Raw genomic sequence first — 27,879 nt, forward strand, 5'->3', positions numbered from 1 at the left:
CTCAACTTGAAGTTAACTCTTAAAACTAAAAATGATGATTTAAAGGTGCAGTTGAGTTGCACGTACAATTTCTGCAGTATCTCCATACAAAATGGATAATTGAATTTGCAATTGGCCGAGCGAGCAAAGGGCAGAAATAGCACTGGTCCCAACAGGCCATTGATTTTTTTTTTTTTCATTTAGTGAGTCTTACTATGACTTGACTCATACCTCTCCAAGTTACCTCATTTTGAGGAATGTTACTTATTTTAGTCCCAAAGTTCAACATCAATATTGTGTTCTCTCACTTTTTTGGGGGGTGGGGGTGAAAATTAGTTATGCCAGAAATAAGGAACCATGAAACTAAGTTTCTAGGAAGAGTTATTTTCATGAAATGAATAAATCCCTTTAAGCATTTTAACTTTCCAGTATGAATCATTTTTGTCCCCCTCATTATGGTCTTTGTCACATATTGAATCCCACATTTTGATCTTGGCAGGCTGGGAGGTATGACATAACCAAGGCCTTGTCTATGCTGAAAGTCGCACCCGAGAGAGCACGGGGAATGTGTGTGTCTGCTCTGTAACAGATTTAACAAATTCATTTGAAAACTGATTTAGTTAAACCAGTGCAAAACTCTGTGAGGGCTCTGTTTTATTTAAACCTGACCAATATCCATTTAGCTTAATGAGGTAAGGAATTGAGTTAAGAAATTGATATGACCAAGATTTAAATCAAATTAAGAGTCTCGATGGAACCTTTTATCTTTATCTTTTATTGGACCATCTTGTCTCTCTCACCAATAGAAGTTGGTCCAATAAAAGATATTACTTCACCCACATTGTCTCTCTAATATCCTGGGACCAACATGGCTACAACTAGGGTTACCAGATAGTAACTGTGAAAAAACGGGACAGGGGGTGGAGGGTAATAGGCTCCTATATAAGAAAAAGTCCCCAAAAACGTGATTGTCCCTTTGAAAATGGGACATCTGGTCACCCTAGCTACAACTACACTGCATGCAATAACTAAGTCAGTGAATATCCACCTTTAGTTAAACCAGTGGAACTTTGATAGAGACAAGGGACTTTCGATGAGACATATGCACTGAAGTCACTTTGGAACTGAGACTTACGCTCCACAGTAACTTAGCTGCTTTTGAAAGTTTTACACAAGGCCTAACTAAAAGTATAGTTATCCTCTGTCTTTGTGCAAAACCCTAATGGTTATCAGTGAGAGATCTGCTATCTGGAGGGTGGTATATGATCCTAACTTTGTAGTACCAGCCATCAAACCGTAATTAAAAATGTAATTTATCCCTCTCATTAGAATGAGTTTGACAGCTCACTACTGTACTGTAAATATTAAAGTATTTTCTTGAAATATTCATACACAAAGAGGTGGGTGTGCTAGTAAGCTAAGAGTGTGTGTTTTCATGCCTCTATGCTAATGAACCCTCAGGTTACCATAGACAACAAACTTAACATAGAGCTGAATAGCGATTACATATTATTTTAATGGGGAATAAATACAAAGACGTGCTTTAGAAAATGGTAATGCTTCACATATATGTTTCATTGGTTAAGAGCCCAACCCTTTAGTAGCAATATATTAGAGTGTACAAACATCTAGAGTTCCTGAGTCTATTTTGTTTTGTGGTGGTCGCTATTTGTAAGTAAGTTACATTCACGTTTTATTGTTCCCAAATGTTTTTAATCAGACTATGGACTGTTTACATAGATCATTGTGAACTTTTATGACATACACAGATTGTGCTAAGAGACAAGTACAGAAGATATCCATAAAGGACCCAGTTCTTCAGTGATCCCTACCTTGGATAGTCATTTAGACCTGTGCAGAGTGGCTGTGTTAAAGTCAAAATTCTCAATTCATGTACATGGATGGTACAGTTTTATTCCTACAGGGGTAAATGACTCCCTTGAAGCTGAAGGCACTGGAGAGTCAGGGTTCAAAGGGCCAAATTGTTATTTCATTTACAGACCTACAGAAAAGATACATGTGCATCAGAAGATACTCTAGTCCATGATGGTTCAATCTATTTGTCACTAGATGGCTTTAGGTAATATCTGATTGCAGCTGTTCCCAAACTGTGGGTTGCGAGCCTAAATGGGGTCGTGCCATTAGCCGATGGGGTCATGGCCATCCCTACCATGCGGAGGATTCCATTTTGGTCCGCACAGCATGACCTCCCATGTACAGTGTGTGTGAAGTCACAATGCGTGGAGAATGCCATTTTGCTCAACTAAATGGCATCCTCTGCACAAAGAGACTTTGCATGCACCATACATATGAGGTCACAGTGTGCTGAGGACGCAATTTTGTAGAGCAAAATGGTATCCTCTCTGTGGTGTGACCTCCATCCTGCCTGGGGTCCTGGCAGGAAATACTTCATTAAAATGGGGTTATGCAGTTAAAAAGTTTGGGAACCCCTCTCTTATTGCTATTTCATGTATCTTTTCAGAAAAGATGTTCAGAAAAAAAATCTCTTGTACCTGTTGCTGCTAAACTATTATATAGTTTAGAAATAAAAAGCATTTAATATAAATATTATACATAAATATATGTAGCCTTCAAGAAATTAAGTTGAAATCTGAGCACTTTCACACAAATTTCAGACATACTGCAACTCACTATGACTGTAGGACCTAATCTGAGCATACTTTAAATGTCATTTTAAAACATTTCCTGGTGTATATTACTAGATTGGGCCTGAGCAGCTGAATTCTACTCTGTTACACCCAGGTATCCACTTTGAAGCCGTTTAGCTCACTGCGAAGAACAACTCCAAGATTGCTCTGTCTTGTGATTTCACTTGGCATTGCCAGCAGCTGAGTTAAACCATTGCGAAGAGCAGGTTTGTTTTGTTTTTTTTCCCAAGAAGATGAAATTCAGTCTCGATTCAGTGTCACCAAAACAGTTCTTGGAAGTTAGATACCAGCTGCGTTTTAATTGTCTTTGGGGAGCCAGTGAGTTTCTGATTTCTCTGCAGCAGAGATGGAAATAACTTTGCATCCAGAAGAGAATAGCCTTATTGCTGAGAGTCTTCTAATGACACAGAAAAGGTGATGAACAGCAAACCCATCCTTTTCTAATAACACTGTGTGATATTCACTCCTGAGGATGGTGCCAACATAAGGCCTAGTATGAAGGCTCAAGTGAGTCTTAAGTGGTGCCTAAACCTCACTCTGGCCCTTGGTGCAGTGGTGATTTCACCTTTTGTTGAGTAGTCATTTGCTTCACTTTATCATTTTTTAGTTAGAGTTCCTCTCTCAACTTAAATTATAACCTGTGCATGAGCAAATTAAAGGTGCAGTGTTATTATTTATGTACATAGTAGCTGAGATGGTTTTTTTTTTTAAAGTATCTGGTTAACATTCAAAATCCGTACAAACACAAAACCAGCATTAATTTTGGCTTCATTTCCTTCAATCTCCTCTTTGATCATCCGCTGGTATGCTTGTGTCTTTCAGCTGTGGTAGGACTGCCTGGTGGTCATGGTTTGCTCTTACAACTCAGTTCTTTTTCTGTGGACTGCATCTGTCTCAAGTTCATTCTTCATAATATGTAGTTGGCAAATGGAGGGTACTCTTGCGTTTGCTTCCAGTGTATATGAGAGACTGGCTTTTTTTCTTTCTGCTACTCAGAAAGGAAGAGTTGTCCTCGCCTGCTAGGGAGATGTAAGAGGCGATACTTTCCCTGAGGCCGTAGCTGAGACAGGAATCATCCATGGCCAGTGTGTTTTCTGGTTCTTCGTTACTTATCTGCAGCCTTAAAAAAAAAAAAAAAAAAAAGTCATGTTTAACGTTTCAGATCCGTATACTGGACTTACTAGTTTGTTAGTGCTACATGGTTGCATAAAAGAAACAACTCCTGCCTCATAGCTGATTGTGATCAATTCTGTGTCTCCTCTGTTTCCTTAAATGTCCCTCAGCACAGTAATATCTGAGCAACTTTGATGTGTTTAAAATACAGAAAAAAGAACGAAAGTCTCTCTTTCTTCCCAGCTTGTAGGAGGAATTGCTTAAGTAGCATGTGGGTTTTGTCTGTGTGAGCAAGTGAATGAGGTGGTTTTGACGAGAGGAGGGGGCTGCATAGCTTATTGAGAGAAGCTTACATTGAAGAAATGAGTTGGGCATGTATTTCTGAAATTGATTATTTCTCTGTGGTCATTCTTATTTCTTGTGGGAGTAGCTTCCTCTGTCCAATCCCAGCTCCATGCTTTCATGAGCCCCTCCCACACTGGTTGACAGTGTCACAGGTTAGGTGGAAAGTAACTGTCTTGGTAGGATCTAGTTGTGGAGGGAGGGGTGATCTCTCAGGTGGCTAGATCTAGCTACAGGCAGCTAGACTTGTAGGAAAGAGATCTCTACAGAGCATGCATAGAGACGTGTTCTATGCTGAAAGGCTTGTTTTTTGTCTGATAGCACCTACCTGAGCCTCTGGTGTGATGCCAAACTATCTCCCTCCTGAAACCTGACCCTCTTTCTCCAGTTCCACTCATGGTTCTACAAATCCCATGGAGGGCATTGAATATCATGACAAAGACCTTCAACTGGGCTCTGTATTAAATTAGAAGCCAGTGAAGAGAGCTGAACTCTGGGATAATGTGTTCATGGTGGCCTGTGTTGCTGCAATTTGGGCAAGTTGAAGCTTTTTCAGATTATGTGCATTCATTCTTAGATATAGTAGGCCAGATTCTCAGCCGGTGTAATCTGTGTGTGTATATCTTTATTGGGGGAATATCCTTGGCAGACTTCATTGTCAACCACATTACCCATAGCAGCCCCATATCTGCCAGTAAGAATCTGTGGAGGTAGTTAAATGCACCAAAATTTGCATAAGTGAACACTTAGACTGAAATGTTCAGTCACCTGAGAGATTTGGATGCCCCATTCCCCTGTTACAAAGCCCTCAGTGGCTTGGGAAATTTCAGCCTTAAGCCTTAATATTGACCTCAGCAGAAGTGAATAGCTTCTTCTTATTTTCTGTAATTGCAAGTATATATTTAGCATGTAGACTCAGATGCTGTATGGAAGATGTGGTACCTGTGAATGTTTTTCCAGTTGAAATTTTTGTTCCTCATCACCACAGGCGGTTCTTGGTTCCTCACTGCATTGTTGTTAGTGCACTGAGCAAGACAGGGTGTTGTAAGGACACAGCACAGACCATCAGGTACCTCTGAATGAAGAAACCAATACCGGATGAGTTATCCAATATTGCCCAATAGTGTCTCATTTTCTAGCACCAATGTTTTCTCCACTAAACGTTCTTGGAGATGTGTGTGTGGTAAGTAGGATAGTCATTTAGACGCTGGACACTGTGGCATACAATTGTTGAATTGCATTATGGCATACTGTGTTAGGTGGTTTTGTTCTTTGTTACTAGGCTTTTTATTGTAACATGCTGGTACTTATGTTTGGGCCTAATTGCTTACCACAGTTTTTACATTGCTATAACTTCAGTGTAACTGCTGAGGACATCAGACTTTCTAGAGCTAACCACACCCTTTCTGGTAATGATAACACCCCTGAGCATAAGGCCATACGAGGCCTGCGCACGACGTATCTCCCACCTAAGCCCCATTTTGAGAATAGTTGAACTTTGTGCTGGCTTTGGGCTCACGGTGAATATCAGCCATAGTGAGTAAAAATCAGATCTATTTGTGGCAATGATGGTATGCAGCTAAGTTCCCTGTAAACTGCACGGTCATTCAGCAGGCTATCAAGAGCCACGCAGCTGGGAAGAGGCACCCCTCCCCCGGCCTAGCCCCATTGGAGCTGCTGGGGAGAGGAGCCCCACCCCCGCCTGGGCCCAGCCCTGCCCTGCCCCACCCTGCCAGAGCTGCTGGGGAGAGAGCCCCTGCCCTGGCCCAGCCCAGGTCTGCCAGAGCTGCAGCCCAGGAGAGGTGCCTCTCACTCAGCCCTGAGCTGCTGTGGTGAGGGAGGACTGGGGGAAGTCCTCTCTCCCCGCCCCAGCCCTGATCCCCCTCCTGCATCCCGAACCCCTCATCCTTGGCCCCAACCCAGAGCCCTCACCCCCTGTACCCAACCCTTTGCCTGAGCCCTGATCCCCCTCCCACACTCTGAACTCCTCGGCCCCACCCGCACCACACATCACCTCCATATTGCTGCACGTAACAAAATTCATTCCGCACACGGATGTAAAACATTAGAGGGAATATTGGTGCAGTAAAGTGGGTGGGGCCAGAATGGATTGAAATATACACATTGCAAGTTGATAATGATGCCGTGTTCTTGAGAAGCTTAGTTCTATTCCTAATTAGATTCCTGTTTGAGATGAGCACATCCAGGATTCTAGCACAGTTTAAACATGTATAATGAGGCTTTTCATTTAGTTATATTGTTAAAGCGTTGGTATTCAGGAGCACCCTGTATCACATAGCTTGTTGAGGTTATGCAGAAGAATGTGGACTCTGATTGGGTATATCAGACAAAAGAGGGGTGTTGATTTGGAGAAATAGAGCCAGATTTTGCACTGCCTTGCCTCTTGCATAGTCACTTACACCTAATTGAGGTATTTGTATGGCATCCATTATCTTACACCTCATCATCGTTAATGCATATATCCTCCCAAAGCCTTTGTGGGAAGGGAAGGACTATTATCCCCCTTTCATAGGTGGGCAACTGAGGCATAGAGAGACTGACTTCCCCAATGTCACAAAAATTTTTTTTAGTAGAGCAGGGATTTGAACCTTGGTCTTCCTGACCCTAGGCCAGTGAACTAACCATTGGGGCACAACATGGATGTAAAATGCCACTATTCTGACTGAGTAGTACTTCCACCTACTCTACTCTCACTCTGCACTGCAGTACATGACTATACAAAAGACAAAGCAGCAGACAATCAGGTTCATCATGTGTAACTTACCCAACAAAAGCATCAACACATGTTCACCACTATGAACACTTGTAAAATATTCCAATGTACAAAGTAGAGCTGCCCCTTGACTGCTCTAACCTGTGCTAATGAATAGCACCATGTAATTGGTAAATTCTGGGTTTTTTTTCCCATACACTTATTTCACTATCAATTTTGCATATTCTCAGAGAGGGGAAAGTCATTCAGAGACAAAATGTTGATCATCGTCATCCAGATGTTGTGGATTATAAAGTTTCAGATTCTCATGTCCTTCCTTGACAGAAATACTTTTTTTTTTTAAAGGGAAAAATCAACTAACTAAAACATTTCAGAAAAGAGATTAGTATCCTGTCAAGTTTATTACTGCTTCTTTCCACAAGCTGGTCTAAAAAACTCCTTTTATCATATTACTACATCAACATACAAGTTATTAAACAGAACATTTTCCTTCCTTACTTAAAAGTAGGCTTTTTGGCCTACACACAGTATTTCAATTTGGCCAGCATTATGCAAATATTGTGGCTTCACACCTTTTAAATGATTTCATTGTTGTTATTAATTGAAAGACTAGAACCATTTATTCTTCACAAGTACGGTGTGATTAGTTTATTCCAAACCTTCTTCCTCTTTCATTTTAAACCTTTCTGGTTTTCATATGATGTCATTGCAGCACTTACTTAACTATGGTATTTAATATAAGACTACTTTCTGATCTGAGTTGTACTGACATAAATCTGGAGTAACTCCATTAAAACCAGTGTAGTTTCTCTGGACTGACATCAGTATAACTGAGATCAGAATTTAGTCCATAATGATTACATAAACTTTGAGGTCTTAGGCCATATTTGCTCTGAGCTGCACTAATACAAATCCAGAACGAAGCAGCTAAGGCAATAACAGAGTAACTGACTAATTTTCCCAGCACGCACTGATACAAACAAGGTTGTGTAGTATGATAGGTGTGAAGAAGCTAATACAGTTGGCACATCATTCCAGGGGGGAAAATGCTGTTGTGACGCTACATTGAACAATGGTAGCTGTAACCATATCAGAGGCTGGTTTCATTTAACATGGCTTTGTCTATCTGTACTGCCTGTACTCAGCTGAGCTGTAGTCTTTCTTTCTGCTGGATTAATAGTGGAGGAATGCCGTGGGAGATAAGAATTGAGGGGGTGGGAAGTGAAGTAAAAAAAGTACAGTGGGCAGAAGCCAAATTTCTCTATTATTAATCATTAGTATTATTATTTATTTTGTACTACAGTAACACCTAAGATCCCCAGTCAGGTCCCAGGACTCCCCTGGGCCATGCACTGCATGATATTTTACCATTGCTGGTGAAACATATTGTGTTCCTGCAGTTACAAGTCCCAAGGGACTTACCTGAATAGTGATTCACAAGGTCCTCAAGGCACTGAAATGTTTGCCGTGGAGAGATGTAATACCAGTTATTCGGCAAGCGGAAGATCCTATAATGTTTCACTTGCCTGTGCCGGACTGACAATGAATATAATCCTGCAGAAACAGGAGAACCAAATGACCTCAAGTAGTCACAATCCTAGGAAAACAAAGGCGCATTTCACAGACCTCTGTGGCTGCTGACTAAAGTCAGACCAGCTCTGAAATGTGGTGCCACAGTAACAGGTGTGCCCTCGAAGAATCTGAAAAAGCTAAATGACCTTTCTGATTTAAAGATCTCAAATAGAGACAGATAGAGCAGAGGGTCGGTGATTATAGCCCTAAATCCCTGATGGTGAGTTACTCTAAAGCTCCAACAATTTTTCCTTGAAGCTTGTTGGTAGGATTTTCAAAAGGGCCCAAAGGGGTTAGATGCTGGGCACTTAGATTCCTTAGGAACTTTTGAAAATCCTCACCTGTTTGTTTTTTATTTAATTTCTTCCCCTTGCTGTCTTTCCCTGGAGCTCTGAGGATCTTTTCCCATTTAATTCTGCACCCTGCAATTTTTGGAAGCCCCATATCGGAGCCATGTGGGCAGGACTACTATGGACACTCCCTTTGAAACCCATTAATACCATTCCTTAACAGGCCAGAGGGGGCCCTATTCTATTCATGTTCTTATACTGTGCTCATCATCCTGCACCTAGCAAAGTTAAAAATATGCAAGGTGACTCAGTAACGTTTGTTCACCGTCCTTCCCTCTGGGCGTGAAACTTCTATGTGTTTGTAAAATGAATGCGCTTTGTGTTCCTATCTAATTTATAAGTGAGGTGGGAAGGGACCAAATGTTAGGAAGGAAGAGTACACTCATTAGAACTGAAGCTGGGAATTGCTGTGAGGGGATTTAAATTCAGGCTGGATGAAAAATTTCCAAAAAGTGTTTTGTTTTGTCAAAAACCTAATTTACTGTCAAAATTTTTCATGAAGAGTCTGCTTTCCGAGGAAAAACTCTGATGGTTTGTCAAAAACACACACACAAAAACTGAAAAATTGTGCTCCCTAGCCAGATTATATCTCCCATGAAATACTATGGTCAGGGCCACCAACATGCATTGCTCAACAAGAGAGGAGACCATTGTGCAGATGTAGTCCAGCCAGGCAGGGCCGGCTCTGGCTTTTTTGCTGCCCCAGGCAAAAAAGCCTCCCGCGCCGCCCTCGCCGCGCGAGGGCGGCGAGCCCCGGCGGGGGCTCCGCTCTCCCCCCGGCGCCGGGGGGGAGGGCGGCCGGAGCCCCGGGGAGAGGGCGGCGAGCCCCGGCGGGGGCTCCGCTCTCCCCGGCGGCCGGAGCGCCGCGCCGCCCCCCTGCAGGTGCCGCCCCAAGCACCAGCTTGGTTGCCTGGTGCCTGGAGCCGGCCCTGCAGCCAGGGATCCGAGCCTACAGAGGAGAATGAGGGTATGAGATACCCACATAACAGCTCCCCTGAGGCACCACCCAAATCAATGTTTTTTGGGTTTTGTCTGAAATATTTTAGGTTTTGATTTTTTGACAAAAAGTTAAAATTTTCCTTAGGGGAGGAGCCCATTTTCTGACCAGCCAGTCAGGGGGAGGGATAGCTCAGTGGTTTGAGCCATTGGCCTGCTAAACCCAGGGTTGTGAGTTCAATCCTTGAGTGGGCCATTTAGAGATCTGGGGCAAAAATTGGTCCTACTGTGAAGGCAGTGGACTGGACTCCATGACCAGGTCCCTTCCAGCACTACGAGATAGGTATATCTCCTTTTTTTTTTTTTTTTTTTGGCGGTGGAAGGGTGGTCAGAAGAAAATTCCAAGTGTTTAGTTTAAAACAAAACAACCACACAACTAAATAGGAAATATGTTTGGTTACTTTTTATGTATTTTACGTTCCTTTCCACCCCCACCCCCACCTTTTGTGTATTTTTTGTGGACTGAGTCAAAGGCTGGGACCCTTTTACCCATCCTTTGGGTCTTCCTCTCTGTTTGAAATGGCTTGGGACCTTGGAGCATTTTGGGTGCTACCACCCAAATAAACAGTGTTTAAATAATGTTTTGTATTGCCAGTGATTAGGGAACTCTCCAAAGCCGTGGTTTTCCATGTTTCCAGCACCGCTTGTTATGTAGGTGATTGTTGAAGATGTTGCACTGTGCAGTATGTTATTTTTTTATTACCTATGGTTTAGAATTCTGGCCGGATGTGTGTGCAGTGAAAAAGGCAGAGAATTAAGAGCTATGGAAAGCCCAGTTGAAAGGAGATGCCGCAGTCTGAGATTCAGGGTGGGGAGGAATGTTATGTTTTCTCACCTTTCCTAGTTTCGCTCTCTCTAATCATGAAGGAGCCAACCTTGGTGTCGGGAAGCTGTAGAAGTTCCTCTGCTTTTTCTCTTCCCAGCCCTTCAAATAACCAGCTGTGAAACAGGAAAAGAAGTTCTAGAATGACATGGCTGAGAGAGAGAGCAGCGTATGGCCCTTAAAGTGCAGGACTAGCTAGAAAAGGACTGCAAAAATGACACTGTAAACTTCTGCTGTTGCTTTCTTAACTATTCCCAGGATTATTTCCTCAGTTTATGGGGCAAATCTTGCTCTTCTCACTCATGCCAGTAATTTCGTTAAGAATGGCCCTATAAGAGAGGGCAAAACCCTTCAAGCTCAATTAATTTGAAACACTAACATTTACTGGTGTTAAAAAAAGTCACTGAGTTTAAATAACTAAACCTTTTCTTGTTGTGAGTCGTTACCCACATTTATTAATCCAGGGACAGAGGTGTAATTATTCTGCATATGCTAGGCCAGATTCTGATCTCACTTTACTCTGGTTTTACACCAGTCTTAATTCAATGGGCTTTACCGGTGGGAGAGTAGAACCAGGCATGCTGATTTTCTCTACCACCTACTGTCAGGTATCTGATACCTTCAGTAGGAGACTTAAGCACATGCTTAGCTATAAGCAAGGGCTAATTCCCATTGAAGTCCTTAGAATTTAAGGACTTGCCTAAAGTTAAGCGGGTAAAATGCTTTGCTGAATAGTGACAGACTTAAGCAGATGCTTTAATGGATTTCCTCAGTTGGGGCTGAGGGCAGTAACTGACTTCTGAACCTTCAGTATCTATTTTAATGTGCAGGGATTCCATTCTTGAATGATCTCATTAGCCTTTTGAAGTTCCCCTTTTGTTCTAGTTGGTCTGTTTTTCACACAAACTCCAGTTTTGTCTCAGACTGAGTTTTCCCTCACCGGGGGGAATTCACCCCTATGCAGAAGACCAGCCCAGGGACCCACTCAGGCCACCACATTATCTTAATTGAGACTTAAATAGTGCATAGGCCTTGTGCGTAGCAGTGAATTTCACCCCAGTTCTTATAAGTTGGATCTTTTTATCAGTGTCTTAAAATTAGAGATGGGCCCAAAGCTCACAGCTTGGATCCAGAAGTGGATCAGAAGATTCTGGGTGTTTGAAACTGGAGTTTTGCTTTGATAAAAACAGCTGCTAAATTTAGATCTGGATTGAAATATCCCCAAAGTTCAAAGGAATTCAGATGTAGATATTTAATTCAGGTCATCTCTGCTTGACATAGATTTTTCTAGCAGGCTGGTGCTGGTGGTGGTGGTGTTAGTGGTTGTTATTAGGGGGGAGGGATAGCTCAGTGGTTTGAGCATTAGCCTGCTAAACCCAGGGTTGTGAGTTCAATCCTTGAGGGGACCACTTAGGGATCTGGGGCAAAAATCAGTACTTGGTCCTGCTAGTGAAGGCAGGGGGCTGGACTTGATGACCTTTCAAGGTCCTTTCCAGTTCTAGGAGATAGGATATCTCCATTTATTTATATTATATTATTTGGATTATGATAGTACTTAGGGCCCCTAATTAAGGATGAAAAGTTGATCCTATAAACTATGGTATGTGTGAAATAACAGCACCTGTAGTTTTGGAATGCTGTGGAGAAAGCATGTACTCACCCATGGTAAACTTTTGCTACGCATTTTCCTGGAATATAGTTTTCTCGACCGGTAGTGAGGGAATGGACTCTCCACCAACCTCCTTCACTGTCAAAGCAAGAAGGTGGGTATGGTCAAATACGTTTGGAGAGCCTGCTTTCATTTTAGAAACATGCTAAAGCAGAAAATGGGCTAAAATGCAGTATTTGTTAACTAATCTGAGTATTCAGAAACACACGCATAGATCTACGTTTTTTTTGTTAACATTATTTCATCTTCTAAATCTCACTGTTTGCTACATTATTGTTTAAATTGTCCACAGAAATAAGCTAAATATTAAACAATAAATATTTGTTCCATTTGCTGCTTAAGTAGTGAAACCTATTCCTGTAGTCAAGAATAAGTTTCTGATATTGAACATCTTTATTACAGTTAGAAACAGAGCATTCGTAAAGTCTAGTTGGAGATTAGATTTGCAGTCTAATAGGACTGATTTACAGCCCATTGTTGTCAATGGGAATCTTTTCATTTACTTCAATGAACTGCAGATCAGGCACTAATGCATAGGACGGCCTGGTGGCTGAAGCATAGAACTGGGAGTCAAGACACCTGGGTTCTTTTCCTGGCTCTTCATCAAACTTTATTTCTGACGTTAGGCAAATCACTTAGGCCAGGTCTACACTACCAACCCATATCAGTATAACTACGTTGCTCAGGGGGTTGAAAAATCCACATCCATGAGCGATGTAGTTATACCAACCTATCCCGCCGTGTCAACAGCTCTATGTCGGTGGGAGACGTCTCGCGTTAACATAGCTATTGCCTCTCAGGGAGGTGGATTAACTACGATGACAGGCGAAGCTCTTCCGTTGGCGTACAGCATGTTCACTAAAGTGCTACTGCGTGTGCGAAATCTGTGGGATTTCCTGTTTCCATTTGAGGTAAAACATACCACGAGAATAACTTTGCTGGTGGTATTTTCACATATTCTCGGAAGAATAATTAAAAGATACCTCCTCAGTCTCAAAACCTTGCCCAGAAAAAAAGTCTCTCCTGAGCAAAGACTCCTATTTCTTCTTTTATCCAAACTCGGACCTCCTTCCTGAGTTAACTCTGCCCCTAATGAATGACGTCCAGGGAGTGAGCAGACTGTGAGAGACTCTAAGAGGTTGGGGCCTGTCTCATAGCGCACTTTTCCAACTGGACCCCAGCTTGCTCTTCATGAGCCAGTTCTGTCCCTGGGGGAATTCTGCCTGGAACCTTCTCACCCAATCCAAGGAAGGTAGTTTCTAGCACTCAGTTGTTGTGCTTTCTTCTCTCTCTTTTTTTTTTTTTCCAGTCTCCTCAGCAAACAAATCTTTCCCTCACCCCCGGATAAGTTCCTGGCTCTTACCTCAGAGCCTTTTGATAATAGGATTTCTCGCAGTCTCCCTTCTGTCCACTTTTGTTTCTGGGAGCAGTTCCTCCCAGCAGTAGCTCCAGCCTCCGGGAGGTACGGCAGTGCCCTACCTCCATTTCCTGCTTCTCCTTTGATGAGGATCAGCCAGTTAAGCTGGAGGTCTTTTCCCAGGTGCAGTGGGCAAGGCTAATCAGCCAGCCAGTAAGTCAACTGCTGGCCTCTGACCTCCGTTGAATGTTATTCATTATATCTTCACAGGGGCTAACCTGGCACTGCTTACCTAACACTGTTAACCGTCTCCAGGTACTAGTGACCATTACAGGTAATCTATTCTGAGTAGATTCTGTGTTTTGTGTTGCCGCCCTGACTCATGCAGATGATTACCAGCAATGTTTTGAGTCCCAAGTGAGTGTGGTAATTTCAGCATTATTCCTTGTGAACTGTCTCATAGTTGTTTGAATAAAAGGCTTAGAAAAATAACACAACAGGAGCAATGTGTGCAGCATAGAAAGGTTGCGTTTGACATGGCAGCTCTCCTATCACTGCTGCTCTAACCAACCTAGCATCTCTCCTTTTCTTTCTCGGAGTGGTGTGTTTCTCGAGTGACCTGAGAGAGACTGTACCTCCTGCTAGTGTATGCCTACCCATAGTTCCCATTAACATCCACACATACCCCAGTGGGGAGAATAGACCCTCTGTTTAGGAGAGTTGTGCCTACTTGCATAGAACATTGCAAGGTTTTTTTCTGCGCTATAGCTGAATCAAAACAGGAAGAGAACTTTTCATGTAATGCTTACTTCAGCACTTGTTGATCAGTACATAACAGACAAACATACAAACAAAAATATGTGCTACATGTATCTCGTTTTCAAAGTTCCATATTAACAATTAGACTGTACTATATAGTATATGCAGCATATGTACAGAACGTGTCTCTCTCTCTCTCTATATATATATATATAGAGAGAGAGAGAGAGAGAGAGAGAAACCTTAGCTGTTCTAAATCAGCATAGATATTTTGGGCTGGAATCTCTAGTCTGCTAAGACCATTTAGCACCATTTACACAATGGTGGAGAATTGCCTTTGCGTAGGGAAACATTCTAGCATCAGAAAGCTGGTGGAAGCTCTTCCACCTGCTATGCCAGGGTCCCTCCCCTGATATGCCCTTCTCCTTATGGGACATCTGGGGTGGCGGGGGGATGGTTGACAGAGCACCATGACCCAGATCCTCCACTGTTGTAAGGTCCTTTGTACCACTCATGAAAGTTAGAGGACACTGGTTACTTCTCTAATTTTTGTCAGGACCGGGTGGACAAAGATCAAGGAGCCACAGCCAACTTCCTCTGGTTGCCGCTCTCCACTACTTCCGAAACATGGACATAGCAGATCATCAGGGCTATTGACTTCAGTTTACTCCAGCTGAGGATCTAGCTCTGTATAATGTCTTTGTGTAGGGGGCTAACTGTCTGTAATACACTAGAGAAGGGTCGGAATGGGACCTCCAACTCTGCATCCCTCAGAACTCTGAGAAAGTGATCTGGATCCCAATCTGAAATTCATGGCTCAGGGTAATCTCTATCTGAGAGTCCAAACAGGAGTCTAAAGTCCAAAGACCCTCAACCTACGTGAAAATTTTGGATAAGGATAAAGTATTTTTTCCTTTCCAACTCTAAAATTGGTTCAGTTTGGTTAAGTACTCAAATGCCTATCCAAAGCTGAATCAGTCTCGTGCAAGTAATCCCATTTTATATCATGCAGGATGAGTCCACGTTTTAGAACTGGGCCCTGTACGTTGACTTAGCACCTGGAATTTCCTATCGCTCAATCCTGTGAGGTGCTGGGTGGCCTGCGTTACCAGTGGGAGTTAAGCACTCGCAGAATCGAGCCCTATGTGCGTGCCTGAAAGGAAGCGCTCCATCTGGGACTGCACATTGAGCAATAAGATGCTTTCCCAGCAACAACAGGCCTTGAATAGTCTCCTGTTCAATAGAAACAAAAACCACAGCGTTCATCTAGCCTCAAATGACTAAACCAGAAGCTGTTCCCTATCTCACATCAGCTGTATCGGGGGCTAATGTAAAAAGGAACAACTTACTCTGATATCACACGTAGTTTCTCTCCTGTGTGAAATATTGGCTGGCTTATATCCGGGGAGGGATAATCACAGAGGACAGCAAGGATATCGCTCTCCTGACCTAGGAAAAAGATGAAAATGTCATTTTTAAAGGATTATAAAATTCATAGCTTGGGTGGATGTCTTCAGAAAGTCACCCTCAACGCCTACTGTACAACACTGTAAATACGAGCACCTGTAAGTTTGTAGATCTTTCTTTACTTCTAGTTAGCCAAAAGCTTCTGCAGACTGACCTTGTTTAATACTTACCATATGCAAAGAAGAGACTCAGTCTGAAAGTAGCAAAATGAATAAATATGCATAGTATTAGGAAATGGCCTCAGTTGAATAACACCATCATGCATGAATGGCTTAAATTACAATATAAGTAATGCTGATGATCAGGTACATTATATTAGATAAAGGCATCTTTCATTGCATTATACGTCTTTACTGATATTTTCAAAGGTACAAAAATAGATTCCTTAAGTGTAGTAAGAGGGGGAACTTTTCATAAAATAATAGGAAACCAGAAAATCAATGTCTCCTTCCTATTATGTTTATGGTTTGTTACTAGACTGGGTGACTAATGGGATGCATGGCGCTCCTACCCCCACACTGCAGCTGTCTTGGGAATGGAAGACAGAGGCTTTTTCATTTAAAAAAAAAAAGGAAAAGTAAATTTGTGTGGTTTGCTCATTCATGTACAAATGTCTTTCTGAGAACTGAGGTCAGAAAGGAGGAAGTTTGGGAGGAACGTCCTGCACCAGACCAGAATTGCACTGCGAATAAAGCTGCAGGAACTGAAGTTACACTCTGCAAGTGTTCACATCTTTATAGGGCTGAACCCAATATGTACCGAGCTTCTACAACTCCCAATGAGAGGCTGCTCAGGGCTTCCTAGGGTCGAACTCTTAATGGGGATCTTTCTGCATGCAGTGCAGATGTGGGGCTTGATGCGCTGGCTTCTTCCAGCGTACCCCAGAGTGCAGGTTTCCTTAGTGGTGGAAATTCTGCATGGAGGAAGGTTGTGACAGTGGAAGGCAACTGCAGCCCTTCCTCCACTGAGGGGTCTGGAGCCAGCCAGAAAAGCACTAATAGATGGGGAGAGAGCGGCATGGTACATTGTGGCTTCCATTGGAGCCCTGGTGGTAGTTTAAAATTGCTCTTCAGCAAAATAGCTGGCGAGGGTGATGGTGGTACAAACACTACCTGCTCCCCTCCTCCCACCTGGGCCATAGGAGCCTCTGCTGGACTGGCAAGGACAATTTGTGACCCAGTGTAAGTTACAACTACTGACCATATTTTCAAATAATGTGATATGACAATATCCTTTATTTAAGGACGACAGAGTCAGCTCCCAGGCCTGCGTGGCGCTTGCTGTCTCAGTTCAACTTAGCATAGAAAGGGCTTATAAGAAACAAAGTGCATTACGGGAGTGGAGCAGAAAGGTCACAAGAGTGTGCGCTCGCACGCACACACGCCTGCGTGCACACACATACTTCCTGCTAGGTCTGTTTCTTTCTAATTCCTCTGTAGATCATTTTAAACCCACACAATTTATTCAAATCTGGGGCCAGCATCAGGAACGAAGGCCTGGAGGGAGTTGGGTTGGCAATACCACGCTACAAATAATCCTTCATAATAATGATTATTAATATTAATAATTATAATTGTTATTACTTAATAATATTAACGGAAGGCGAACCAAACGTAGTGGGCTTTGAGGAAGAGGGAGTTGAAGGAGCTGAGAGAGGTTATTCTTATTCTTATATTACTGAGGCTGATAGGTGGGGTACCTTGCTGGAATGAAAATAATTGAAAAAAATGTAAAAAAATCAATAATTTCTACATCAGTTTTGGATGGATGCTTGTTCTCACACCAGAGCCCAGGGAAGAGATGATCTGTTTAGTGGATATATTTAGGGGGTGCTTCAGTGCAGGACAGACTGCCGTTCTATAAGAGTTCGGCCCTGTAAACCCTCATGCTTGGAAGTAGCCCTGTTAGGCAGTTAGGAGCAGTAAGGTTTCTTAAGGATAACCTTAGGTTCTGCGCAAGGATCCTTCTGCACAGGGACTTGCAGAATCAAGGGCTAAAGGAGGAATTAATTGATCAACATGTTGCATGTGTGTAAATGGTGTCAGCAGCTTCTCACCTGACCCGTGCCAGTGAGTTAAGTGGGGTGGGTTTCCCAGGATGTGCTCTTGGAGCAGCTCCCAGGTTTTAGCCTAGTGTCGTATGCTTGATATATTGTATAGTTTTAAAAAGATTCTAAGAGACGAATGGGCCTCAAATTACCTTTCTGTTATGCAACAGAAGTTCACAAATCCCTATGTCCGCGAAAGGCTGCCTTGTACTTTAGTCTGACTAGACCTGACTTAGTGTACATAGTGCATAATGTAGAATCCTCCTCAGGAATGGCGGAGAAATAAATGCAAGGAGATAAATGATAGGGAAAAACACACTGAAAAATGCACGCCGCTTCCCTGAATTACCAAAGCAAAGTGGCAAGCGACAGTTCTCAATGAAATGGCATTTGCTTAAACTGGTCGCATTTTATGAAAGTATCTTAGCATCAGATTTTAAAAGCATGAAGCTATTTATGCAAGGTTTAGTTTCCATACTGAGATATGTAGTGGAAAACTAACTGTTCTTATCAGCCCTTCTCGCTTGCTTACATGGTGGCTTGCATTCTGCTATGCATCAGTGGATGTGTTACTTTGTTTCTAGGCTGCAGGATCTGTAATTATTTGACATACACTTTTATCTTCTGTTTTTGTTTCAATTTTGCACATTAATTTGCTAGTTCTGAACTGGCCACCAGCTACATCCTTTTAAAGTGCCTGTGTTTACACTAGAGATGGTACAAAATAACCTAATTTATCTGAGCCCCCCCAGCAGTCCCCCCTACTTCACGAACATTGGGGTTCCATTTAAAATGAAATCTGGATCCAAACCTTCCTGGGTTTTGGTTTTGCAAAACCGAAAATCACTCTCAGGTTTGCCGGTGGCTAATTCAAATACTGGTATTTCAGTGCAGGGACCATACAACCCATGTTTCTGCCCCTAATCCAAGCTCTGAAGGGATTTGATACATTTGGCCCAGCCCCACCCAAAAAGCTTCTGATTATGTCAAACTGAAACCTGAGTGAGGTTTCTGAACCCATCCTTTCTTTAGCAGTTTATTAGTTATATAAGACATCTCTAAAATGGAACAGTCCAACAGTTACAAAGGAAAAATCTAAGAACAGTTATTTCCACTGAATCAGGTGATCTGTCGACAGTATTTATGCCCGAATACATGGTGCATGGTTGTTTTAGAAACCTATATCCCCGAGGTGTCTTGCGAGGCATGAAGCTAAAGATGAACTACTTTAGGTTACGTCTATACTGTAGCTGGAAGTGAGCCTCCTAGGCCGGGTAAATGGATTCATGCTATCGGGGCTCGAGGGAGCGCACTAGAAATAGTTGTCCGGATGTTGTGGCACCAGCTTTGGTTGGTCATGCAAGCTCGGATCCACCCGAGCCCTTGGTTCCGAGCTTGGATGGCTAGCCCAAGGCTTGGCCAATTCTGCAACGGCTACATTGCTATTTTTAGCAGACTAGCCCAAGCCCCACTAGCACGAGTGGTCCCAGGCTGAGAGACTTATTTCATAAGCATACACATATCCTTACCCTGCTCAATAAGGGCTATCTTGTGACTTGGACTATGCACCCCTATACGGAAGTAAGGGGGCATAATACCCATAACACCCGTGCATTGGCTACCTAGACACTGGGCTACCTACACACCAGCTGATTCCCTCCCTGGAGTAAGTGGGCAGGAAGGGGCAAAGAATGGGCAAAGCCCGGGTCTCTCACACAGTTGCCAACTTTCACGTGGTAAATAAGCACCCCGACTTTCACAATAAGCCAAAAATCAAGCTAATCCCATTTCAAAACAAGGCCAAAACAAGCCAATCCCTAAGCACCCCAACGCTCTATGTGACTAGATCCCCCTGGCGTGCAGTCTGGGACTCACTCCCCCCTTGCCCCTGCTTGCTGGGAGCCGATCAAAAAAAAGAAGGCAACAAGCTGAAGCCAAAAACTAGTCAACAAGCAACTCACAAGCCAATTAAGCCAAAACCAAGCCAAATTTCTGTGTTTTTTCGCGGGTTTGGCATCTCTGGTCCCACACCCTTGCTCTCTGGCTGGCACAGCTCAACTGGCAACATCCTGCTGGTATAGGCTGGAGGAAGCAGAGGAAGAATTGTGACTCAGAGGTGCCTGCTGGAGTAGTGCCACTTATGCAATACCCCTAGCTTAGTGCTGTGCTTAACATACAAGATCCTCTGTTGTCTGTGCATTGAGCAGCACTAAAACTGGAGGCGGAGGGGAAAAGTAGGGGTATGACCTGAGTGCAGGTCTGAATGGGAGGGAAAACTAATGATCAGACGACAAAGGTTATCACTACAGAACAGCTAGTCAGACTCAAAGTAACAGTTCACTTTGCCTTTCCTTCCTCTTCTGTGTTCTTTCCTTTACCCTTCTGTTTCATTCCTTCAGTTTCAGCATCGCCGATGTCTTGTTGAAATGAGCCAGGATGAAACAATTTTTTCCAAACTATTTAAAATGTTATAAAACTGTGGACCGAATCCTGAAACCCTTACTCCATTAAAACACCGACTGAGGGAGAAATTCAGTATTTGGCAATGTGAGTTTATGGTCTGAAAGATGCTAGATTGACAGCCATAGAGACGAAGGGCCTGGTCCAATGCCTGTTTCAGTCAATGGAAAGAATGCTGTTGACTTCCAGGGGCATTGGATCAAGCCCTAAAATCCTGGGTGTATCCACAGAACAAGTACAGCATGATCAGCAACAATGCAAACTTCACCGCCCTACCCATTCAGTGTTCCCCAATGGCAGCCCGAAGGGACCATGATTATGAGAGAAAGAATAGGTCAGTTTTCAAGGCCATTCAGTTCTTGCTTTCTGTTGGGAAGACCAACAAGGGCACTGAATGGAAGTTGGACACCTCTGCAAAGAACTGGATTGAGACTGTCACCTCATTTCACACAGACCACAAACCCAGCCATCTGACAGTAACCGCTTTCAGTAAATATCAGTCTAAACTGGATTTGAACTGGGGACCTTCCTCCTTATGCCATTATCAATCCCCGAGCTGCTCAGCTTCCTGAAACGTCGATAATATAGAAGTGCTCGTTCTTGGCTCGTGCTAAAAATAGTGCTGGAGTTTCTGCCCCTCATGGCCAGATTGATCCCTTGCCCTGAGGAAGGGCTAGCACATAGTTGGGCCATCCTCGGAGAAGCCCTGGGAAAGAACTATGACTCAGAGTCATATTTGTTCCCCTAGTCTCTTCTTGCACCTGGAGGGGAGTAATTTTCTGCATCCCTTTATAAGACTAGCTTACTTCCCCCTTGTGCCAGCTGGCCAGCACATTGTGGCATGTGAGCTCTGCCCATTCCTCACCTACTTTCTTGTGGTGGTGAGTATTAATGCCATGAGTCTCTTCCCCTTGCCACCCGGAATCACAATCCAGGTTGCATAGTGGGAGGCCTTATACATTTTTTCCCCTGTGTGTCTACATAGGGCCAGTTGACAACCTAGCCCCCGCCCCACCCCCTTTGGTAGCTGCCGTCCTTGAAATGTGTCATTGCTTCATATAACTTTTAGCAGCATGAAAAGTTGGCTGCATGTTAGTTTTGGTGCAAATGTTTGAAATGATCAGTGTGAGTGCAGAATTATTATTATTAGGGTTCCCAGATTGGGATTAAAACCAACAAAACCTGAGCAAAGCAAAATGTGGGAATAGGTTTTATAAAACATGCACAGGAAACACCCCAAATGTGCAATTTCTTGTTTATGGAGAAGATCTGGGCCTTCTGAATTGTGAGAAGCTCATCACAAAGAGTGCTACTGAAGGGCAATTGTTTGTTTTTAAAACATTTAAAACAATATTTTTAAATATTTTTTAAAAATGACTCCTAAAGAATGAGTTCTAACTCGCTTAAAAGTGAACACCTTATACTGTACACCTCTGGTCTTGCATAGCACACTCAAGCATACTTTTTCAAATGTAAGATAAGTGAATAAAAATGCAGTAACTTTTTTCCTCAAAGAAATTAAAAAGTGCTTACCAGTTTGGGGTGGCACGTTTATTTCTGCCGGGGCTCTTGTTGTTTTCATAGTATTTCCCATTGCTCTCTTTATTTTCATCAATGCACTTCAGAACTAAAACAAAGGAGACATAAAAAAGGACTCAGGATAGCACTCGCTGTGCCAATGCATAAAAATGACCCAATTTCAGACTCTCGGGTTTTTATATAGTTGGCTTTTGAAAGCTGATGTTTTACATGCAGTTGAGTATCTATTTGCTAAACTCTCACCACTTTGGTGCTTTTATCAGGGGAATAGCAGAAAACCACAACTAGGGAAGTTGCTAAGAAGTACTGTACATAGCAAAAGTTTCCATTACCGCTACCTTAGCATAATAGGAAGTCACAGCAAAACGGTGAATATATACTCATGTATTTCTGAGTGTATGTACTTCTCAACATTTGGAGTTCTGAAGTGATGAGGCAATTGATTAGCTTGACGTATCTGTTGTCAATGTCGGCTTTGATGTTTCATTACCAAGTACAGGCAGAGTTGTGTTGCAGTTTCCTTTTGACGCAATTCTGGTCTTGCTGTAGGTGCTCAAAGACATTTTTTTTTTTTAAAAAAGAATGGCTCAAAAATCTTCTGATCCTGAAAGGTCCCATAGTAATATAGGAATTGCCAAACTGGATGAGACCAGGGTCCATCTAGTCAGTATCTTGTCTTGTCAGAACAAAATGCTCAAGAGGAAGATGCATGAAACATTGCAGTGGGCAGCTATGGAACTTGTTCCTTCTAAACTAGGGGTCGGCAACCTTTCAGAAGTGGGGTGCCGAGTCTTCATTTATTCACTCTAATTTAAGGTTTCGCGTGCCAGTCATACATTTTAACGTTTTTAGAAGGTCTTTCTATAAGTCTATAATATATAACTAAACTATTGTTGTATGTAAAGTAAATAAGGTTTTTAAAATGTTTATGAAGCTTCATTTAAAATTAAATTAAAATGCAGAGCCCCCCGGACCGGTGGCCAGGACCCGGGCAGTGTGAGTGCCACTGAAAATCAGCTCGCGTGCCGCCTTCGGCACACGTGCCATAGGTTGCCTACTCCTGTTCTAAACTATATATAGAAAGTTCCTTTCTGACCTGGTATAAGAACCTATCTAGAACTGAATAGAATAGAACCACCATTAGTCAGAGGTTGGCTTATGTTATAGCCTAGTTTCACAGTCAGAATAGCTAAGCAATGCTTGTTTAAAATAGCAACAAAACAAAATGTCCTGACACCATTACCTAAAATCGGATGATTTTTATCTCTTTCCGGCTGCTAGTCTGAGAAACTGACAGCATTGGCCCTAACCAAATCCTATAGCACAGTGCCTACTCTATTTACCAAACAGTCTGTGAACTGTGCAGAAAAAGCTGATTTCATCTATCTTGTCTATGTTAGGTATTTCAAAGACACCTTAAATCTTGGGGCCACAGTCTGCTGTCCATACTCACAATGGGCTAGATTTAGATAATCTCTCATTTTGACCAGAAATTCCGATCTCTCGCTCAGATTTTGACCAGAAATTCCATCCTGGTCCTGAGAGTCCTTCTCAGTGAAAGTTTCATTGAAATTGACACATTTTCACTAAAAGTTTCAGTTTTGACAAGTCAGCATTTTCCAACAAAAAAAAAAAGTCAAAAAATTCCCGGCAAGCTCTACTCCTAAATCACTTAGACCCTAATGAAAAATTTACCCTAAAGCTTTAAATATATGAAACTTTTTAGTCTCATGACTCCCATTCACTTCAGTGGGAGTTACATTGCTTAAACCCACGTTAAAATATGCAGAGTGTTCTTGAATGTTCAGATTTACAAATTTTGGAAATGAAAACTGTTCACTTGAGATGTATGTAAGACTTTTGTGCATAGCGACAAATATATCTCCTTGAATGTAATGTGCATGTTAGCAGAGCATACAGTTGCCTGAAACTAAGAGAACATATGGACAGATTCTGCATCCTTCTTAGAATTGCAAAAATGTAGGACTGGAAGGGATCTTGCTATGTCCTCTAGTCCAGTCCCCTGCACTGAGGCAAAACTTAGTTTGATTTAGTTGGGGATTGGTCCTGCTTTGAGCAGTGGGTTGGACTAGATGACCTCCTGAGGTCCCTTCCAACCCTGATATTCTATGATTCTAAGTATTATGTAGACCATCCCTGACAGGGGTTTAACTAACCTGTTCTTAATAAACCTCCAAAGATGGAGATTTCACAGCCTCCCTAGATAATTAACTACCAGGGCTTAACTACCTTTACAGTCAGAAAAATTTTCCTAATGTCTAACCTAAATCTCCCTTGCTTCAGTTTAAGCCCATTACTTCATGTCCTGTACTCTGGGTAAGGAGAACAATTTATCAACCACTGTTTTATAACAACCTGTTACGTATTTGAAGACTGTTATCATATCCTCCTTCAGTCTTCTCTTCTCCAGACTAAACAAACCCAGTTTTCTCAATCTTTCCTCGTCGGTCATGTTTTCTAGACCTTTAATCATTTTTATTGCTCTCCCCTGGACGCTCTCCAATTTGTCCCCATCTCTCCTGAGATGTGATGCTCAGAACTGGACACAGTACTCCAGTTGAGGCCTTATCAGTGCTGAGTAAAGTGAAAGAATTACTTCTCGTGTCTTGCTTACAGCAGTCCTGCTAATACATCCCAGAATGATGTTCTCTTTTTTTGCAGCAGTATTATGTTGTTGACTCTCATTTAGTTTGTCATCCACTATAACCTCTAGATCCTTTTGTGCAGTACTTCTTCCTAGGCAGTCATTTCCCATTTTGTAATTGTGCAATTGATTATTCCTCCCTTAACATAGTACTTTCCATTTGTCCTAGTTGTCACATTATTCCATGAGTAGCCCTTCTGAGATCAGTGGGACAACTCACATAGTCAGGTAACTGCTCAGTGAGGCTAAAGTTGGCAGAACCTGGCCTTTAGAAAACTAAAAAGTTCTGAATGTAAAGTTTTGTGCATTCAAGCGATTATAGCTAGGGTTTTTATGTCACCACAGCTACTTTTTAAAATATATCAGTAACATTTTCCATGTTAAATTTCACTGCCACTAATGACAGTTGTTTAAAATAAATAAATAATTTGGGAAGTGAGTGAAAAGTTGCGACTCTTTCCCACAATTCACTTATCCAAAGTGCAAAGAGCAGCCTTTGGGCTTCAGTTCATTTGGCACACAATATAGTTTGCCAGAGTAACGGCACATTTCATGCACTTCAGGGCATGTTCCAAAGTTCGTCTTTCCTCCCAGGCAGGGCCGACAAGGGGGGGGGGGCGGGGAAAGCCGGTACAAATTCCCGGGGCCCGGCTTTCTCCCCCCCCCCCCCCATTGCCTTACTGGGGCCCGGCAGTCCGGAAGGGAGCCCAGGGCCCGGCTTCCCCCCCTCTCGTCGGCCCTGTTTAGCCAATCCACCCTTGCTGGGGGGCCCGAAAAAAAATTTTTCACCGGGGCCCGAACCCGCTCTCGGCGGCCCTGCTCCCAGGCATTTGAAAATGGGAAGGGAGCCATTCAGGGGGGACATGTTTGTGTTTTCAAATTGCTCATGGATTGTACCATAGCTCTTAAGTTGCATTTTTAAGTAAGTTCAAGGGAGTCCAGAGTATATGGGTAGCAGCCTTATGTAGTATTTCATTCATCTAAATAAAGGGTGGCACACATGGTTCTTCAGTACATAAGTGGACTGTGCAGATAAGTAATGTGTATTTGCATACAGTGCACTGCATCAAGATACAATAAACTAAGCAATTTTTCCTGAATTTTGCATATAACATGCACCACTAGAAGACAGGTGGAAAATTGCATAGCAACATATATTGTGGCCTTATGGATGAGCAGATTCTCTGTCATCTAACTAAATGCCTATGAAACTGTAATTGTTTAGCTGAAATTCACCCAAGAGTGGAGAGTCTACTCAAGGCATTATGTACCATGTAAACCCTGTGTAAGCTTGGTATGTGGGCAGAGCAAACACACAGGGTTCCATCCCCTGTGTGCCATGTTGGCAGGTTTCTATGCCCATCTCAAAACAGGTGGCACAGAGAGCCCTACTGGATGTAGGTTAAGGAGCGATTATAGAAGCTATGCTTACATGGTTCCAATGGGCCAATATCTTGCATAGAGAAGTGAAGTTGCTGGAGCTGCTGTTTAGGAACAGGACTGGGAGGACCTCCTGGGTCACCAAGTCCAGTTCCCTGCTATTGTAGGCAACCCTGTCAGATAGTCCTGTTCATAACATGTTCAAACTCTTATATTAAACTTATTTCAACCCATAGGCATGGTAGCCACTGAGGTGCTGCGTTGACACCACTTAGTCTGTCTGCAGGTCTAAGAGTGGCTTTCCTCACACAGAGACCAATTACTCAGGCTCTAATGAAAGTTTGAATTTCACCGTAAGACCTGCATTTTCAGTCCCAACTCCATAACCATCCTTACATCTGCAAATAATTGTAGCCACAATTGTCTGAAAGCACAATTCAGGTTGCTTTGGCATTTCGCTTCTTGATTTCACCCACAGCTCAGGTATTTAAAGGGCTACGACCCCGATCCTGCAGTGAGTTCTGCGTATGGGGCCAAACAGAGCACCTTGGACTTCAACAGGGATCCGTATAGGCACAGGGGTCAGGCCATATAGAGCTCATTGAAGGACTGGGGTCTTGTGGACCCAAATAATTGTGAGCACAGTTTTGTACCAAATATTTGCACCTGCAGAAATGGATCTAAATTTGGCTCAAAATGTATGTACCATTCAGTTTTATCACACAGAATATTTATTTTAAAGACAATGTCATGTTGGGGTACTTCGATTAGCGTTGCATATCTTAAACTAGTCTGCTTTCCCAGAGATTGTTCAAAGATATATTCAGAATGCCCAAGAGATATTGCCCAAAGCAAGAACATGACTAATCCCAGTTCTCCAAGGAAGCTGCTTACAAACGAGCACATTTCAAATGAGGAATTCCATGGTTCGTCATTTATAATATGCTGGGTGTTTTTTCTCCATTAACTGCTTATTAAACCCCTGCATTTGCAAAGAATTAATCATAGGAAGTGTATGGCTAAATCCCACACATCTTTGGGAAACAAAGGGGAGTGTGTCACTTTTATTCAGCACACTCCTCATTCCATAATGTATACATTTGAAACAACACATTTTACTAGTTTGCACAAATGGTGAAATCCAAATACCATGCAAAACACAGAGAAATCTCATTTGCGAATCCCTGACAATTTGAGTTTAAAAAATGAACCTGCTGTTATATCTGTGATGTTTCTCATAGGTTATCGCATGTGAACGTTTGCTTCACCATTGGCCGTCTGTCTGTCTCTCTCATTTTATTTTAAGATTTTTAGTAGAAATATATAATTCACGCTCATTTCACATTTACAAACACCGGCAAGGAGAGGGACTAGAGGATCCAATGGACCTTTTGCATCTCTCTCTTTGATGGCTTTTTATATTTAAAGTCCAAATCCTGCACTGTTTACTGGGACAAAACTGCCTTTTGCTTGAATAAGGACTGGAAGGTTTGGCCCAGTATGCAAAGAATGCTATCCTGAAAGCATTAGAGCAATGATTACCTTTAAATGCTGAGCATGGTATTCCACTTGGCAGGATGTTTCACGAAAGGAGCAGGCATGATAGAGTTTTCATGTTGCCTGCAGCTGATCAGGTCGAGAAGCAGCCAGCCAAATGAGAGTGTTGTGAACTTCACCCTATCATGTAGAACGACACTTGCCAAACAGGCCACATACTTCCTCTGAGAGAAATAAGGAAGGCATGAAGTGTTTGCAACAGATGTGGTTCCTGTTACTATTCAAGGTCTCTGTGACACTTTTTCTCTGTGGGCTGTGGAAAACAGGGAGGTTTTGAATATTTAACACTAGGTTCTGTTTGATCACATTAGAAAATGAGCAAAATAACCTGTATTTTATGCTAGTTATACATAAAGTGCTGTTCTTGTTTTCTTAATGCATTTATCCAATACAGTTCAACC

At 42.6% G+C, this 27,879-nt stretch overlaps 2 protein-coding genes across 2 annotated transcripts in view; one reads left to right on the forward strand and one right to left on the reverse strand.

The window, feature by feature from the left end:
- The window catches only part of TG (thyroglobulin), a 207,687-nt gene that overhangs the window by 128,868 nt on the left and 50,940 nt on the right, over nt 1-27,879 (forward strand). The window lies entirely within an intron of this gene.
- SLA (Src like adaptor) lies at nt 1,765-27,547 on the reverse strand. Its single transcript, XM_024212774.2, has 8 exons — nt 27,464-27,547; nt 21,871-21,964; nt 15,713-15,812; nt 12,239-12,325; nt 10,591-10,694; nt 8,260-8,391; nt 5,046-5,178; nt 1,765-3,768 (listed from the first exon to the last, which is right to left on the reverse strand). The coding sequence occupies exons 2-8, from the start codon at nt 21,947-21,949 to the stop codon at nt 3,549-3,551; spliced, it is 855 nt and encodes a 284-aa protein (XP_024068542.1). The 5' UTR covers nt 21,950-21,964; nt 27,464-27,547; the 3' UTR covers nt 1,765-3,548.

This window comes from Terrapene carolina, unplaced genomic scaffold (genome assembly GCF_002925995.2).
Source record: "Terrapene carolina triunguis isolate 2854851 unplaced genomic scaffold, T_m_triunguis-2.0 Scaffold58, whole genome shotgun sequence".
Classification (NCBI taxonomy): Eukaryota; Metazoa; Chordata; order Testudines; family Emydidae; genus Terrapene; species Terrapene triunguis.